This window comes from Rhinolophus hipposideros, assembly GCF_964194185.1.
Source record: "Rhinolophus hipposideros genome assembly, chromosome: 5".
Taxonomy (NCBI): domain Eukaryota; kingdom Metazoa; phylum Chordata; class Mammalia; order Chiroptera; family Rhinolophidae; genus Rhinolophus; species Rhinolophus hipposideros.
The window spans coordinates 46,645,818-46,661,053 of NC_138051.1; the positions used below are offsets into that span (position 1 = coordinate 46,645,818).

At 40.4% G+C, this 15,236-nt stretch overlaps 1 protein-coding gene across 1 annotated transcript in view; it reads right to left on the reverse strand.

The window, feature by feature from the left end:
• Positions 1–6,599: 6,599 nt before the first annotated feature.
• MYO5C (myosin VC) overlaps positions 6,600–15,236 on the reverse strand; it is an 87,489-nt gene continuing 78,852 nt past the window's right edge. Inside the window, exons 39-41 of the mRNA XM_081048637.1 lie at positions 9,831–10,005; positions 9,235–9,315; positions 6,600–7,963 (exon numbers count right to left, since the gene is read on the reverse strand). Of these exons, the coding sequence (XP_080904763.1) occupies positions 7,811–7,963; positions 9,235–9,315; positions 9,831–10,005 (409 nt within the window). The 3' untranslated portion in view covers positions 6,600–7,810. The remainder of the gene's footprint in view (positions 7,964–9,234; positions 9,316–9,830; positions 10,006–15,236) is intronic.

Below are 15,236 nucleotides of genomic sequence, written 5' to 3' on the forward strand. Positions count from 1 at the left end.
CGAGTGGCTGTGAACCCGCGGGGGCGGCCGACCCCACCCCCCCGCCGGCGTCGCCTGCGGGCACAGCGCCCCCTCGGCTCCCCCCCCCCCCCGCCCCCCTTGGCACACAACCACCAAGCAATAGAACTAGGATTTGAACCCAGGAAGTCAGAGATCAGAGTTCACACCCTACCCCCCCCCCATGTTATACTGTCTCAGCCAGTGCAGCTGCGCTGAAAATGTTTGTCTGTGTAAACGGTTTCCATAGCAACTTGTCAGTCACAGGACCCTCACATTTGACATCATGTCAAGACAGGCCACCACTTACATTTTTAAAAAGTGGCACTTACGATTTCTGCACATATTGAACAGTAGCTGAGCTGTTGAGATTTCTTGAAAACTGGTCTCAGAGCCCTTTGCTTGAAACATTTGTCACAGGAGCCAAATACATTAACTAGAAAGGTCTGATCACACATCTTTTACCCAAGATGAAGCTGGAAAAGAGAGAGAAAAAAGGGATGTAAGTGTGTGAGAAAAACCAACAGAAACAGCTTTTTTAAAGCTCGTCTTCCTGTTATCATGGTAGTTGCTCAGACCTCTACATGTAGGATAAAGTATATGCAGTTAATTTGTAAACTTTGATTTACTACAACATGCTGGGTCAACACCAACTCATTTATTTAAACAGCAAGAAAGCGTCAGACCATAGGTGTTCTGAACTTACAGTTAACCAGTTGTTTTGGCAGCTTGCAGACAAGGACACCTGAATTTTTGCAGTACAATGTTAACCTTGTGGGGCTTCAAAACAGAAAGCATCCTTGTAATGAATAGTATAATTTAAAAAAAACAAAGAACTCCTCCCATCAGAGTGAACTTTTGGAGTAAAGACAAGAGTCAGAAAATGGTGGAACCTGACCGCAGCCAATGCCATGAGGCTGAGTAAATGTGTTGGTTCCCTGCCAGGAATGCAGCATCCCATTTACTTGGTAAACATTTGACAGCCACAGACCCAGGATCCCTGCCTGACACCCAGAAGTTGACAGGCCCAGGCCAATGAAGGGAGGGTAACGTGGAGAAAGCAAAACCATCTCGTGGCTGAAGGTGCTGTCTCTGGCTGGCTGGATCCTGGCCCCACTGTTTAGGCAAGTTACTCAAACTCTCTGAATCTTCGTTTGCTAATCTATCAAATGAGGATCTTAAAAATATACCTCATAGGGTTGTCAGGGGAATTCTAAGAGACAGTGCATGAAGCATTTAGCTCAAGGCCGGAATATAGTGAATGCTACGGAGGTTATGCTTCCTGTGAGTGGCTGTAAGAGCAGCAGCAGCAGCGGCAGCGGCAGCGGCAGGAAGGAGGGAGGGGTGGAGCGGGAGACACGGAAAGAGCAGAAAGGAGCCTGTGGCCACAGTTCAGGCAAGAAGCGAGAAGGCCTGACCTGAAGCTTTGCTGTGGGATGGATGTGGACCACACTTAGAAAGGAGAAGGAGCTGGACTCGGAGACGTGGAGACGAGAGGGAGATGTCTATGATATCTCCTAGGTTTCTGTTTGGGAGGCTGAGGGGTCAGGTGCCATTGTTGGAGATGGAAGACGAGGAGGTGAAGGTGGAAGGGAGTGGCCATCGTAGCTGTGCCAATTCAATAGGTGTTTCAAAGAATGGGCACGTCAAGGTTTAAAGAAATGACTTCCTGAGTATAAAGATATTTGGGGACACTGATCTGTACATTTCAACAGAGCCACATTTTCAAGGATGTATTTGTAAGGCAGGTATTTGTAAGGCAGGATGTATTTGTAAGGTAGATATTCCTGCTGAGGGGAATATCTGTCATGCAGAGGTCACAAGGGGACTGCAGGGAGAATGTGAAATCATGAATTGGGTGAACTCCTACAGCAAAGGGGCAGCTGGCATAGTTCTGAGAACGCTAGGTAACAAAGGAATAGAGGACAGTCCCTTGTGGGTGAGAGAGCAGAAGGGAACTAGCTAGTGATCAGCTCTGACCTCTCACAACCACCCTGAGAGGGAGGCAGGACATCTGTGTGACAGCTAAGGAAATGCTGTCCAAGGGATTCAATGAGTTCAAGGTCAACGGTGGAGCCTGACTCTGTATGCAGTGGGACTCCACAACCCCTACTGTGGAGCCAGCACCACCACGCTGCTCTGCTTTGTCACAACTGAGTTCAAAAACACAAAAGAGCTGGTCCACTAGAGCCTGGCCCATGGTAGAGGTCCAGTAGTGTTGCCCCCCACTGCCCGAGCCTGCCAAGGCAGCCAGTCACAAGGTTGTGCTGAAGACTCCAAGTAATAGCATTAGGAAGGTGAGCCATGGGTTTTTCAGCAAGGGAGCCACGTCATTTAAGTGGATTATTCCAGCATTTGTGCTTCTAGAAGTAGGTCAGAGACAGACTGTACAGCAGGAAAATCAGCTAGCTTAAGAGATTATTATCACGTTGTGGGAAAGAGGAAATGAGCTCTGGACAGAGTAGCAGCTGCAGGAATAGATGGTGAGAGGAACTGAGTGGGGAAGGAACAGAAGGATGGCTGGGAGTTGTGGGAGATCAAGAGAAAGAGAAGCTGAAAAAATTGCTAATATTTCAAATCTGGATAGAGACAATGTTTTCATTCCCAGACTGAATTAAAATCTTTTTTCAAATTATAAGAGCTGTACATGTTTTCATTATAAATTATTGGAAACAGAAAGACACAAAGAAGGAAAATTAATCACTCACATGCCCTATACTAACAAATAATTGACCTCTGTTAGCATTTTGTGTTTTCTTCTCACATCTTTATAGGCATATATATACTTTTTTAAAAATTGGAATTATATGCCACATACAATTTTGAACTTTAGTATTTTGCTCAACAGTGTTTTCATCTTCACATGTCATTGTATATTCTTGGAAAACACCATTTTTTAATGGAGACCACAAGTTTTGAGTCATATCAACCTTGAATCATATCACATTTTAGATCTGGTTGGCTACACATGGGCAAGCTACAAACCAAGTTTGAAAGACTATAGTATTTTAAAACCATAAATGTTATGGTCATTGTAAATAGACTGGAAAAATGAAAAAGGTATAAGGTAGAAAAGAAACACTTAGACTCCCTGCCCACAGAGACGCCTTTTCACGTTTTGGCATATGCAAGATTTTTAGGACCATTGCAGTTACACTGTTCATGTATACTCTTATATCTTTTTATCCAGATACTTTCCATTTAGTATTTATGTCATGTGAAAAATTTCATTTTAGACTATTCTATTGTACTTATTGTCAATAATCCTCTTTATGACGAGGGAACTTTTTATAGAGAAAATACTTCAATAAGCGAGTTGACAAGAAAAAGATAAAAATGCCTCATTTTAATAAGTTTTTACATGAAGCTGCTCTGCAGAAGAAGTTCATAGAACTTCTCAAACCTTCTGTTTACCCTACACCAAACACAAAATTTATTTGAAATGTTTCACCTAAATATATGGTTTAAAAATTACTGAAAAACCCACCACTCCATATTTATTTTTAAAAGAGTCAATGCCAAAGATAGAAAGTCAAAAGGGAAAAGTCCCCGTTACCTGTTCCGCATCTACTCTCCTTATTTAGTTTGGTTCATATTCTTTCGTATTTTCTGACACCATAGATACTGCTTTGTTAATTATATAATTGGGGCTGTTAGCGACTTGTTTTTTTCTCCTACCTTATTCTGTTAGCACTTATAGAGCTGCTTTTTTATCTTTCGGTAATAACTTTAGTATTATTCTATACTATGGAGTATCATAATTTATTAAACAAATCTATTTTTAGATACATAGAGTATCTCTACTTTTTACTTTTAAAATAATGCTTCATTGACCCAATTAAAAATGAGGAAAAGAATTTTGCTGGTGGGAATGTAAAACGGTGCAGCCGCTGTGGAAACCAGTTTGGCAATAAACAGAGTTATTACCATATGACCCAGCAAATCCACTTGGGTATATCTAGGCATATACCCAAGATAAAACGTATACACAAATGTTTGCAGCAGTATTTAAGCCAAAAAGTGGAATCAATTTAAATGTCCATCAACTGATGAAAGGATAAACAAAATGTGTTATATCCATACAGTAGAATGTTATTTGGCAATAAAAAAAGAATGAAGTTCTGGTATATGTTACAATATGGATGAACCCTGAAAACATTATGTTAAGTGAAATAAGCTAGACACAAAAGGCTACAAGTTATGTTTCCATTTATAAGAAATGTCCAGGATAGGCAAATCCACAGAGACAGAAAGTAAATTAGAGGTTGCGGGGGGAGGGGGGGGGACAAGGGAGGATGGGGTGTGGGGTTGGGAACATTGCTTAATGGGTATGGGGTTTCTTTTTTGGGGTGATGGAAATGCTCTGGAATTAGATAATTCACATCCTTGTGAATATACTAAAAACCACCGAAATGTAAGTTTTAAAATGGTGAGTTTTATGTTATGTGTATTATATCTCAATAAAAATTATTTTTAAATGGGCAAAAGACTTATTGAGACACTTCACAAATACAGATATTCTTGTAGTCAATAAACATAAAAAGGTGCTCAACATCATTAGTCATCAAAGAAAAGCAAATTAAAATCACACTCTGGTATCCCTAGTTACCCACCAGTATACCTAAAATGGAAAAGACTAACAATCTGAAGTGTGGGCGAGGATGTGAAGAACTGGACCTCGTTCCTTGCAGGAGGAATAAATTGGTAAAAACAAACAAACAAACAAAAACAAAACAAAAAACAAATGTCATAGCAGCTTTATTCATAATAGCTCTAAACTGGAAAAACCCAAATGTTTACCAATAGTAGACTAGATAAATAAATTGTGATATGTTGGTGCAATAAAAAAGAATAAACCACTGATACACATGACAGTGTGGCTTTATCTCCAAACTTGTTATGACTATATAATATTTACGTCAAAAACCTCTTTCAAGTCAGTAAACTGCACTTGGAGGCTTATGTTGACATGTAAAGTGTTACCTGGATCAAGTTTTAAAACTGATTAAATGATTTTAAAGAGGCTTAACTTATTCCCTAATGCCAATACTAAACATATTTTAAAAACAGAACACTTTTTTTTTTTAATTTATTGGGGTGACAATTGTTAGTAAATTTACATAGATTTCAGGTGTACAATTCTGTATTACATCGTCTATAAATCCCATTGTGTGTTCACCTCCCAGAGTCAGTTCTCCTTCCATCACCATATATTTGATCCCCTTTACCCTCATCACCCACCCCCCACCCCCTGACCCTCTGGTAACCACTAAATTATTGAACAGAACACTTTCTTATTTCAAAAGAAATGCATGTAAATTGTAGAAAAATTAGAAGATGAACAACCGCCACTATCCTTCACCTTCACACAGACCACTGCTAACACCTTGGTATGTACACATCTGAACACTTATCTGGGCATTTCAGAAAGCCTGAGTATTAATTTAATGTTAACACATCCATACCTTCCACAGACTCAACACTTGGAACTGCTCAGCAGAAAGGCGAGAAGTTAGAGCTGCAGCTGGAAGGTGACGGTGGGACAGGGACTGATTGCATCCTGTCTAATCTCCTTATCTGGGCATTACAGCTCGGCTGCTTCATCCCTGCCCCCCTGCAGCTCCGTGTTCACTGCTGGGGCACTCACTGCGGTTTGCGTCACTTACCCCTTGAACCTTCTGCCCATCTGTGCTGCCAGGTGCCCTCAGAACCCCTGTGGGCCAGTTTCTTGAGCTCAGTTCTCTGCCCTCAGTGGGAGGCAGAGTTCACAGGTTTGCCTGTGAATCCACGCCCTGTTCCACCAAGCAATCCTGACGTTCTGTTCACCTGTGACTGGATGTTATTGGCACCTCCCACCTCCTCACTGCCCTCATCTCACCAGCACCTCTTTAATGTTGGCCACCCCGCCCACCTTCAGCTTTGTAGCACTGATCAACTCTGTGGGGTGAGCGAACCCCCACTAACCCTTCTCCATGCATACGTTTCTTAGCTTCTGCAGGTCCCCTTGTCCCCAAACAAGATCCATTCCTTCCCAATGCTGACCAACCCTCCCCCACTCCTCTCCCCAAACCCTGCCCCCTCAATAGGACCCAGCTCCCGCAGTTCTCTCCACCTCGCCAACATCCATCGAGATGAAGGCAGGGATGAGTAAGATGTGGACCTGCTCTCCAGGATCTCACAGGCCAGTGGGGGAAATGGGGAACATGACTGATTTACAGCCCAAGGTAAGTGCTGGCCAGGTAAGCTCGCCCAGGGCGAGAACCTGGAGCTATGGGAGCCAAAAAGTAAGGGTGATGGGCTCCTCAGGGCATAGGGAAAGTCTGGAAGGAGCACGGAAAAGGCCGTGGTGCAGATCAGAAACCCAGCCGACTCTCTGAAAGTCGCCTCTCATTCTGGCAGCCTAGGAGCCCCACAGAGACACCGCCTGAGCTAGGACTTAGGGCATATTTACTCCTCTCTAAAAATTCTTATATACGTTTTAAGAGCTATAATGACTCTATAAAGATTCCAGCATCTGTAAGTATGACCCATAGAGAAAGGCATAAACTTGTCTGCTTAAGAAAAATATAATCTCCTAGCAATTAAAAGAATCTGACCCAATTCATATGGGAATTCATTTTATTGATTAAACTATTACAAGTTCTACTTTTCATTTCTTCATATACAGTGTATCTAAATGAACTAAATTAAATCATTTATAATGTGAAGAGACATTATTACATACTACTAGGGTGATCATATATTACTTTCACTGCTAAAATAAATGTCTGTTACAGAAGCACACCGATTGCCTGTGACTTTCAGAAACAGAATTGCCAGTTGGGATTCATGGGGTGCTGCAGAAGGGTGCTTGGCCCACCGGCCACAGGCGAGGAGGCTTATTAAATGATGTTTTATGCTCTGAAAGGGAGGAATGGAGGGTGTGGAGGCCAAAGAATAGTCAGTTTCCATAAAACTTGGGAAACAGTGACTTCTCAAAACGAGGAACCTGATACAATTCTTCAAGTACTTTTATGAGAAAAATGTAAAACATATTTGAATGCTGATAAGATAGAGAAAATCATTTAGGTTGCTTTTTTAAGCTTTGTTTTTTAAAAAGTTATTGTATGAAAAATAGTAATGAAAAATGATGGCAAATATGTTGGCAGACAAGATTTAAAGAAATGTTCTTTCAGAGAAGATGATAGATGTAGCAATTAAGCTTTAACATTATGTTCATTTTAAATATATATATATATACATAAAATACTTCATATGGTTCTTTTCAAATTAAATATTCTCTTAAAAATTAGAGGGGTCTGAGATAATAAATACTTCTTTATGCAGGAGCATTTTTAGTAAAAAGAGTCAGTAAACTCAGCCCACACTGAGGCATGGGGTGAGAGGCCTTTTGGTAGGCCATCATGGCCAAATGGAATTATTTCCTGGAAGACTCGCCTCTGGACCCCGCTGTGGCTTCATAAATGTACCTGGACTTCACATGAACCTTAGAAAACTTGGGAAACAGTGTCCCCCTGGATCTTATGCCCTCTGAGTGGTGCCCTGTACAAGATAGATCTGGACCAAGAGGCACCAGGAAGAAAACATGAGCCTTCCAGGAATTCTAGTAAAAGCCAGGTGAGATTCCAAGTTTTACAAAACAACAGCGGCCACACCCTCACAGTGAGTGACAGAAGATGTGGCCCATCTGGGAGAATTCTTGTTTTCTTCTTCAAATCACATCCTAGAGCATTTCCAATCCCAATGAATAAACCACATCCCCATACTTGAACTTTATTCAGCTTCAGAGGTAAAAGTATTCTTTCTTCTTCTGCTATAATCTATTGAGAAAGCCTAGCTTGAAACTGCTGGGGATCTCGATCATTTCCAGAGCATGGGGAGAGGGGGTAAAAGGAAACGTGACTTGAAAGAGATATTTGGTATCCAACATCAGCTGTGATGAGTCTTCTCGACTGTTTAGGAGAGCCTAAAATTAGAACCAGAGGAAACGTGAATAAGGAAACCAGCTTTATGGCTAACTGGAAATCAAAGGTAAGGAAACACAACTCGATCTCCAGTGAAACACCCCTTTCAAAATCATGTGAGATAACACACAAAAGAGCTTTTAAATAGCACAATTCCAAGGTGAAATAGTCTATCCAGGACTTTCAGATCAGCTCTCATGAATACTTCTTGTTCTGTTTCTCTTCATAAGTTAATTTCCCACAGGATGGAGTGACTGTAAATTGATGTTTTCTCTTCTTATCTATTCTCATGGCATAATTCTAAGCCCAAACGTGAGTAGACCTCAAGTATTGATTTTTTATCACACTTGTCTTTCTTTTTAGTTCAGTGGTTTGGAAACTCTTTGGTCTCAGGACTCCTTTATACTTTTAAAAATTATGGAGGACGCCAAAGAGCCTTCGCGTGTATTGGTCTAACTACTGATATTTATCACATTAGCTAATTATTTGTCATATTAGTAATTAATCATATTAGTAATTAAAACAATAACTCAAAATATTTATTAATTCATTAAAACAACAAGAATGAAACCAACACATATTCACCTATTTATTTTTTTTGGAAAAATAACTATATTTTTGAAAAACAATTAGTGAGAAATGGTATTGTCTTATATTTTTGTAAATCTTTTCTTTTTTAAATTTTTATTGTGGAATATTGGAGAACAGTGTGTTTTTCCAGGGCCCATCAGCTCCAAGTCATTGTCCTTCAATCTAGCTGTGCAGGGCGCAGCTCACTGGCCCATGTGGGAATCGAACCGGCAACCCTGTTGTTCAGAGCCCCCTCTCTAACCAACTGAGCCATCCGGCTGCCCCTTGTAAATCTTTTTAACATTTGACAATATGATAGATGGGATCTCATATCTACCTCTGTATTCCACCTATTGTGATACGTTATTCTTGTTGAAGTATAGGAAGAAAAGTCGGCCTCACACAGATGTGTAATTGAAAATTACACATTCAAGTGCTCACTTGCATAGCACTCAAAGACTGACAAGAAACAAGACCTGCTGAAGGAACAGACTCTGAGTCATGGCTCTGGTGTTTTCATTCCCTTTCCACAGGGCTAAAATCGGTTCTGAAAACTGGGGAATCTGATGGAAAATTCCTGCTGCTTTTGATGGGTGCCCTTTGTGTGCATGTTCGGTAAATAGACTTTAATCTTGGACTTCTATAATGTTAATTAAATATCAACTTAACTATAAATTAAAAGGCACATTCTTAAGGATCTCACCTGTACTTTGCGAACAAAGGATGGAGTCACTCTTTTCTCAAAGTCATCTATAGGTGTGTATAAATTAAGGATCTTTATGATCTGCAAACAGTACAGAAGATGGTGTTAGACCATGAAAAAAGATGATTCTGTCCATGAAATAATGGTTCTGGTGGTTTGGCAACTGTTGGGAACCATGGCTAATTCTTTTATACTGTAATTTGCCTCTAGGAACCATGGGTTATTTTTTTTCAAGAAAAGAAAACAAGGTGAGAGGAGCATAGAAGGGAGCAAAGACAAACCACATAATTAGGTGACAGTAAGACAATTCCCCACTTCTAGTCTCCTTCCCTCCATCCACCCCCTTCCCACACCCTCAGCACATCTGTGAGTTTAGTGGGCAGGGAATGTGTCATATGCACTTTTGTGTTTTTAAGGTCTAGAGTTAGTATTTAATAAATGCTTACTAGAGAAGAGGGTGGGCTATGGGAGATATTATGCTCCCCAAAAAGCAGAGACTCAGTTGCATACCCCATGGCTGGCTATGCCAGGAAAGGTGACACCAATTACATGACCTGTCGATGTAGATCAGGGAGATATTGAGCAAGCCTGGTCACCTGCACAGCAGACAGTGAGGTACAGCGTTCATAGATCTCCTTGGCATCGCTGTCTGTGGTCTTCTTAACCTGAAGCAACCAGGCTGCCTGGGAGAGAGGCTCCAAAGTTTCCTTGGCCAAGCTGTTCTGCAAATTCTTATCTTTAAGCCATTCTTCTAAGTAGCTGATGTTGCACCTGGAGTAGAAGCCAGAGGAGCAGAGAACAGTGGATGGTTCCATACACATTTGGAGAGGGTACCCAATCCCCCAGTATGTCCCGAGGGGGTTCACTGAGAGCCTCAGGACCACAGTCCAGCAGTTTTGTTTGTACCGTGAGGAGGTTGGACCAGATGATCAGCTCTCATGATTCATGCTTCTAAGGATCATGATGGTCTATGATGAGGGCCTGTACCAGGATAAACTTTGGGGAGAATCTGAGCAGAGCACAGTGCAATAATTTATAAAGCAGAATAATCTACTAAAATACTCTTAATAGAATTGAAAATCTGTTAAAGGAAAGAAATCATAGTACTATTTGAAGACTTACAATGGTATAAAAAAATTGTTTGATTTCTCTTCCTTAATTGGCAGAAAGTTTTCAATTGGCAGAAGGCTGTCCTTTAGTCTAATGGGGTTTTCATTCTTGTTTCTGTCACTAATTATCATACGTTTATGGGTTAAGAGACATGGGTTTTAGTGTTATCAATCCACTGTGTGAGGTTGGAAAGTTACTCAACCTCTCTGGGAAAATGAGAGTGCTGAGAACACTCACACATTGCTAGTAGGAATGAAAAATGGCATAGCTGCTAAAGAGAACAGTTTGGCAGCTCCTCAAAATGGTAAATATAAAACTACCATATGACCCAGCAATTCAACTTCTAGATATGTACTCAAGAGAACTGAAAACATGTCCACGCAACAAATTGTACACAGATGTTCATCGCATTTCACTTAGCTAAAAATGGAAAACAACACAAATGTCTACAAACTGATGACTGAAGAAATTTTGGTCTATCCATGCAACGGGGTGTTATTCAAAAGAAATGAGGTAGTGACACCTGCTGCCACGGGGAGGAACTGTGAAAGCATTACGCTAAGTGAAATAAGCCAGTCACAAAAGACAACACATTTTATGATTCTACTTATTTAAGTAATGTGCAGAATAGGCAAATCTATAGAGAAACAAAATATATTCATGGTTGCTTAGGCTCAGGGTAAGGGGACTGGGACGTGGGACATAGATAGGGGATAAGAGTGGCTGCTAATGGCTATAAGGCTTTTTTTGGAGTGATGAAAATGTTGTAAAATTGCATTATGGTGATGGCTGCACACTCTGTAAGTATACCCCAAACCACTGAACTATACACTTTAAACAGGTGAACTTCATGGCATGTAAATTATATATCAATGAAGCTGTTTTTAGAAATTGAATGTTGAATTATGTGATCTCTAAGGTCAATTCCAGCTCTGACCTTCCAGATTAGCAATTCCCCATGGGTGGGGGGTCTTCCCTTGGTTATAACACTGGGACAAGAATGCTGAATTAACGTATTCCATAGGGATTAATGAGTGTGAGATAACATCTCTTGCACTTTTCCCTCCCCCCCTGCCCCCCTGCCTTTTTTTGCATTGTCCATTTTGTCCTGCTAGTTTGAGTTCTTATTACAATAGATTCCTAATGGGCCTCCCATCTCATCCCTGCTAATTCATCGTATTCAATCCTGCCACAGTGCTTTCTAAATCTGAATTTCCAGCACGTTAATTCTCCTGCTCAAAAATCTGGGGTGGAGTTCTGGTTCTCGGTAAGACGGAATAAGCACACTCCATTTTGTTTCTCCCACTGGATGCAGCTATAGAGCCTGGATGGAATCCTTGGAGCAGCTATCTGAGGACTCTGAAAAGTAAATAGTAGCAGGTGGATTGGGGAAAAAGACCCGACTTTGAAGTATCTCCAAATTGATAGTGAGTTTAACAGTTTTTTCCCCCTCTGCTCTTCATTGGCCTAAACTCAGAGCAGGCTGAAACTAAGTAGTGGGCACGGAGGCCAACAAAGAGCTCAGAGAGGAACGTTCTAGTTCCGTCTCCAGGAGATGAAGGGGGCATCCTCATGCCCTGAAAGAGGGTGGAAATCTGATTTTCTTTTTTGTTTTCTTTCTTTTTCTTCATTCTGTCCTATTCAAGCCCCAAACGATCCTATGGTGGTGGCAGTGGGGTCCAGTAGAAACCTAAAACTCTGAGAGAAGGGAACCTTCTGCAGGTGGAGGAGCTGTAGCTCAAGAACCCCCATTGCTCTATCTTCCCACCACTTGGTCCCAGATGGAGACATTTCTAGGAAGTGAACCACACAGCAAGTTAAGTAAAGCCTCAGCTTTCTGACTGGGGGACCAAAGAGGAGAACCCCCAAGGATCTGGAAAGTACCAAGGGGATTATGGAAAGGAGCTTGGGAAAGTGACCCCTTCAAGTTGTTTATGAACTCCTGGGCACATCTCTGGGCCCATGCATGGATCTGACCCTCAATAGCACACAGAGATTTGAGGACTTATCCTATGGGATAGAACACCCACGTTCAGATGGCCACTGTGTGTTACACATGAGACAAAATCAAATAGCATAACTAAGACTTTGAAAACTAAACTGACATGGGAATCACAACCCTCAGAATATGGTTAGAATGTGCAGTATGAACCCAAGTAGGTTGATAAAAATATCAACATTCCCCATAGGATTTAAAGACCCAGAGTTTCATAGTATAATATTAAAGTGTCCAGGAAACAATTCAAAGTTACAGACGGTCCCTGGGTTACAATGGTTTGACTTAAAATTTTATGATGATGTGAAGTGATACTCATAATAACTTACATGAGTTAGTCAACACTAGTGTGAAAAAGGCTTTGTGTTAGATGCTTTTTACCCAACTGTAGGCTAATGTAAGTGTTCTGAGCACATTTAAGGTAGCCTAGGGTAAGCTATGATGTTTGGCAGGTTAGGTGTATTAAATGCATTTCCAACTTAAAATATTTTCAACTCACAATGAATTTTTTAGGATATAACCCCATCATAAATTGAGGAGAATTTGTTTTTGGCATATGAAGTACCAGGAAAATCTCAACTCACTTTTAAACAAGATAATCAACAGATGTCAACAGTAATCACCTCCTCTCAGTAATCAATAAAACTAAAAGAGAAAATCAGCAAGGATATATACAAGAGGTGAAAAACACTATCACAAACAACAGTCTAATTGACATGGATAGAACATTCCACCGAACAACTGCAGAATATACATTCTTTTCCATTGCATGTGGGAACATTGACTAAAACAAACCATATTGTGGATGATAAAAGCAAATCTTAGCAAATTTAAAAAGAATCAAAATCATACAAAGTTTATTATTATTTTAATATAAAAATATTTAGAAGTTTTTATGTTAAAAATAAACCTGGAAAAGTCTCGGGCAACACCATTCTACCTTCTGTTTCTAAGAGTTTGAACAAGTATGTTCTTTGGGTATAATAGAATTAAACTAAAGATCAATAACAGAAAGTCTCTAAACACTTGGAAACTAAACAACATAATTCTAAATAATCCACGGTCAAAGAGTAAGACTCAGTGGAAACTGGAAAATATTTTGAAATGAACAGAAATGAAAATATAACATAAAAAATTTGTCGGATATAGTTAAAGTAGTGCTTAGAGAGAAATTTATAACATTAAATGCTTATGTTAGAAAAGAAAGGTCTCAAAGTCAATAATCAAAGCTTCTACTTTAGGAACTAGGAAAAAAAGAAGCAAAATAAATCCAAAGTAAGCAGAAGGAATGAAATAATAAAGACGATAAAAGAAATCAATTAAATTTTAAAAAGAAAATAATTAATGAAATCAAAAACTGGTTCTTTGAAAAAATCAGTAAAGTTAATTAAACTTTAGCAAGACTGACCAAGGAAAATAATGAAGACACAGATTACCCATGTAGGACCTTAAGAGGGGATATCGCTACAGATTCTGCAGAAATCCAAAGAAATATAGGGAAATATTATGAATGGCTCTACACACATAAACTCAATAACTTAGATGAAGTGGACCAGTTCCTTGAAAACCAAAAACTACCCAAAGTTATCTAAGATGAAGTATATAACCTGAATAGTCCTACAACTATTAAAGGAATTGAATCATAGTTTAAAGCGTTCTGATAAAGAAAAAAGCATCTATAGTGGCTGCCACTGCTGAGGGACTAAAGCATCCATTCCTCCCTCTGGCATTCTACTTTCTCTTTCTAACCAATCTTTCTAGGTTCTCTCATCACTCCTGGTGCTCCTTTCAGACCCTGCCATCACATTTTCTTCACTGAGGCCTGTGCTCATTCCTCTAATTTATGGCCAGCTGAAATCCTATCTGTCCTTTAAGACCCAATTCAGTGCCTTTGGTATTCTCCCCAGATTCTCTCAGGCCAGCAAGCAATGTGTGTGGTCAGGCCTCGTTATTCTGGTTCATAACAGAACTGTCTCCATGAACCCTATCTAGGCTATTCTCAAGGATCACTGGGCAAAACAGCCACAATGAAGTGTGCTGTAAAAATGCAACTGTGGAGATTGTGAGACAAAGTTCCATATGATATAGTATTTTTATAATTCATGAGTAGGAACAAAGAATAATTAGGTGCTAGGAAAATCTAAAGACCACCCCAGGGACTGGTCTGTCTCACCAAACCCAATGAGACCAGAAAGCTGGTGATGTTTTTTCGCTTTTTGTCCCAGCTGCTGGAAAGCCCAGAGCCAGTTTTCAAGCTACTCTGTTATTGTTTAATTTTTTCTTTTCTTTGGTCTTGATTTTCTGCTTGTGTTCATGTTTGATTATTGTGTTTCCCTTGTAAAGCCACCACAAATCCTGGTGGGCCTTGCTTAGGCAGGAGCTTAAGGAATATCTGAATGAATGAACATCTCTAAAATGCATGTGCTAGCTCAGAGCAGAGCAATGCGCTGTAATGGCGTTACTTCTTTGATGGCCACTTTCAGTTGGTGAAAGGAAGAAGTGCTGAGCAGCTGAGGGAACAGATCCTGCTTATCCTCAAGGCAGTTGTCACTCATGTCCCATGTTCACTCATCTTGAGGGACCCACTGATGGAATGAGATCTGTGCCGCAAAGGCTCTGGTGGCACATTTAGGATTATGGCTTTACTTTAAATAGGGTTGACATCTACCTCAGAGAGCTACAGGCCATCTGCTCGGAGTCTGTGAAATAAACAGAACTCTTTCTTTTCTCAATGAAGAGAAAAAGGTCCACAGAGCCCAGTCTTTGTGAATGCCCACTCCTATCTGGAAACCACAACCTGGTGACATGGGAAGTTGCCAGTCTGGTTTGTGGAAATGTCCAACTCCATGTTTCACGCATGCCCAAAAGATACAATGGATGCCTCATGTTTAATTCT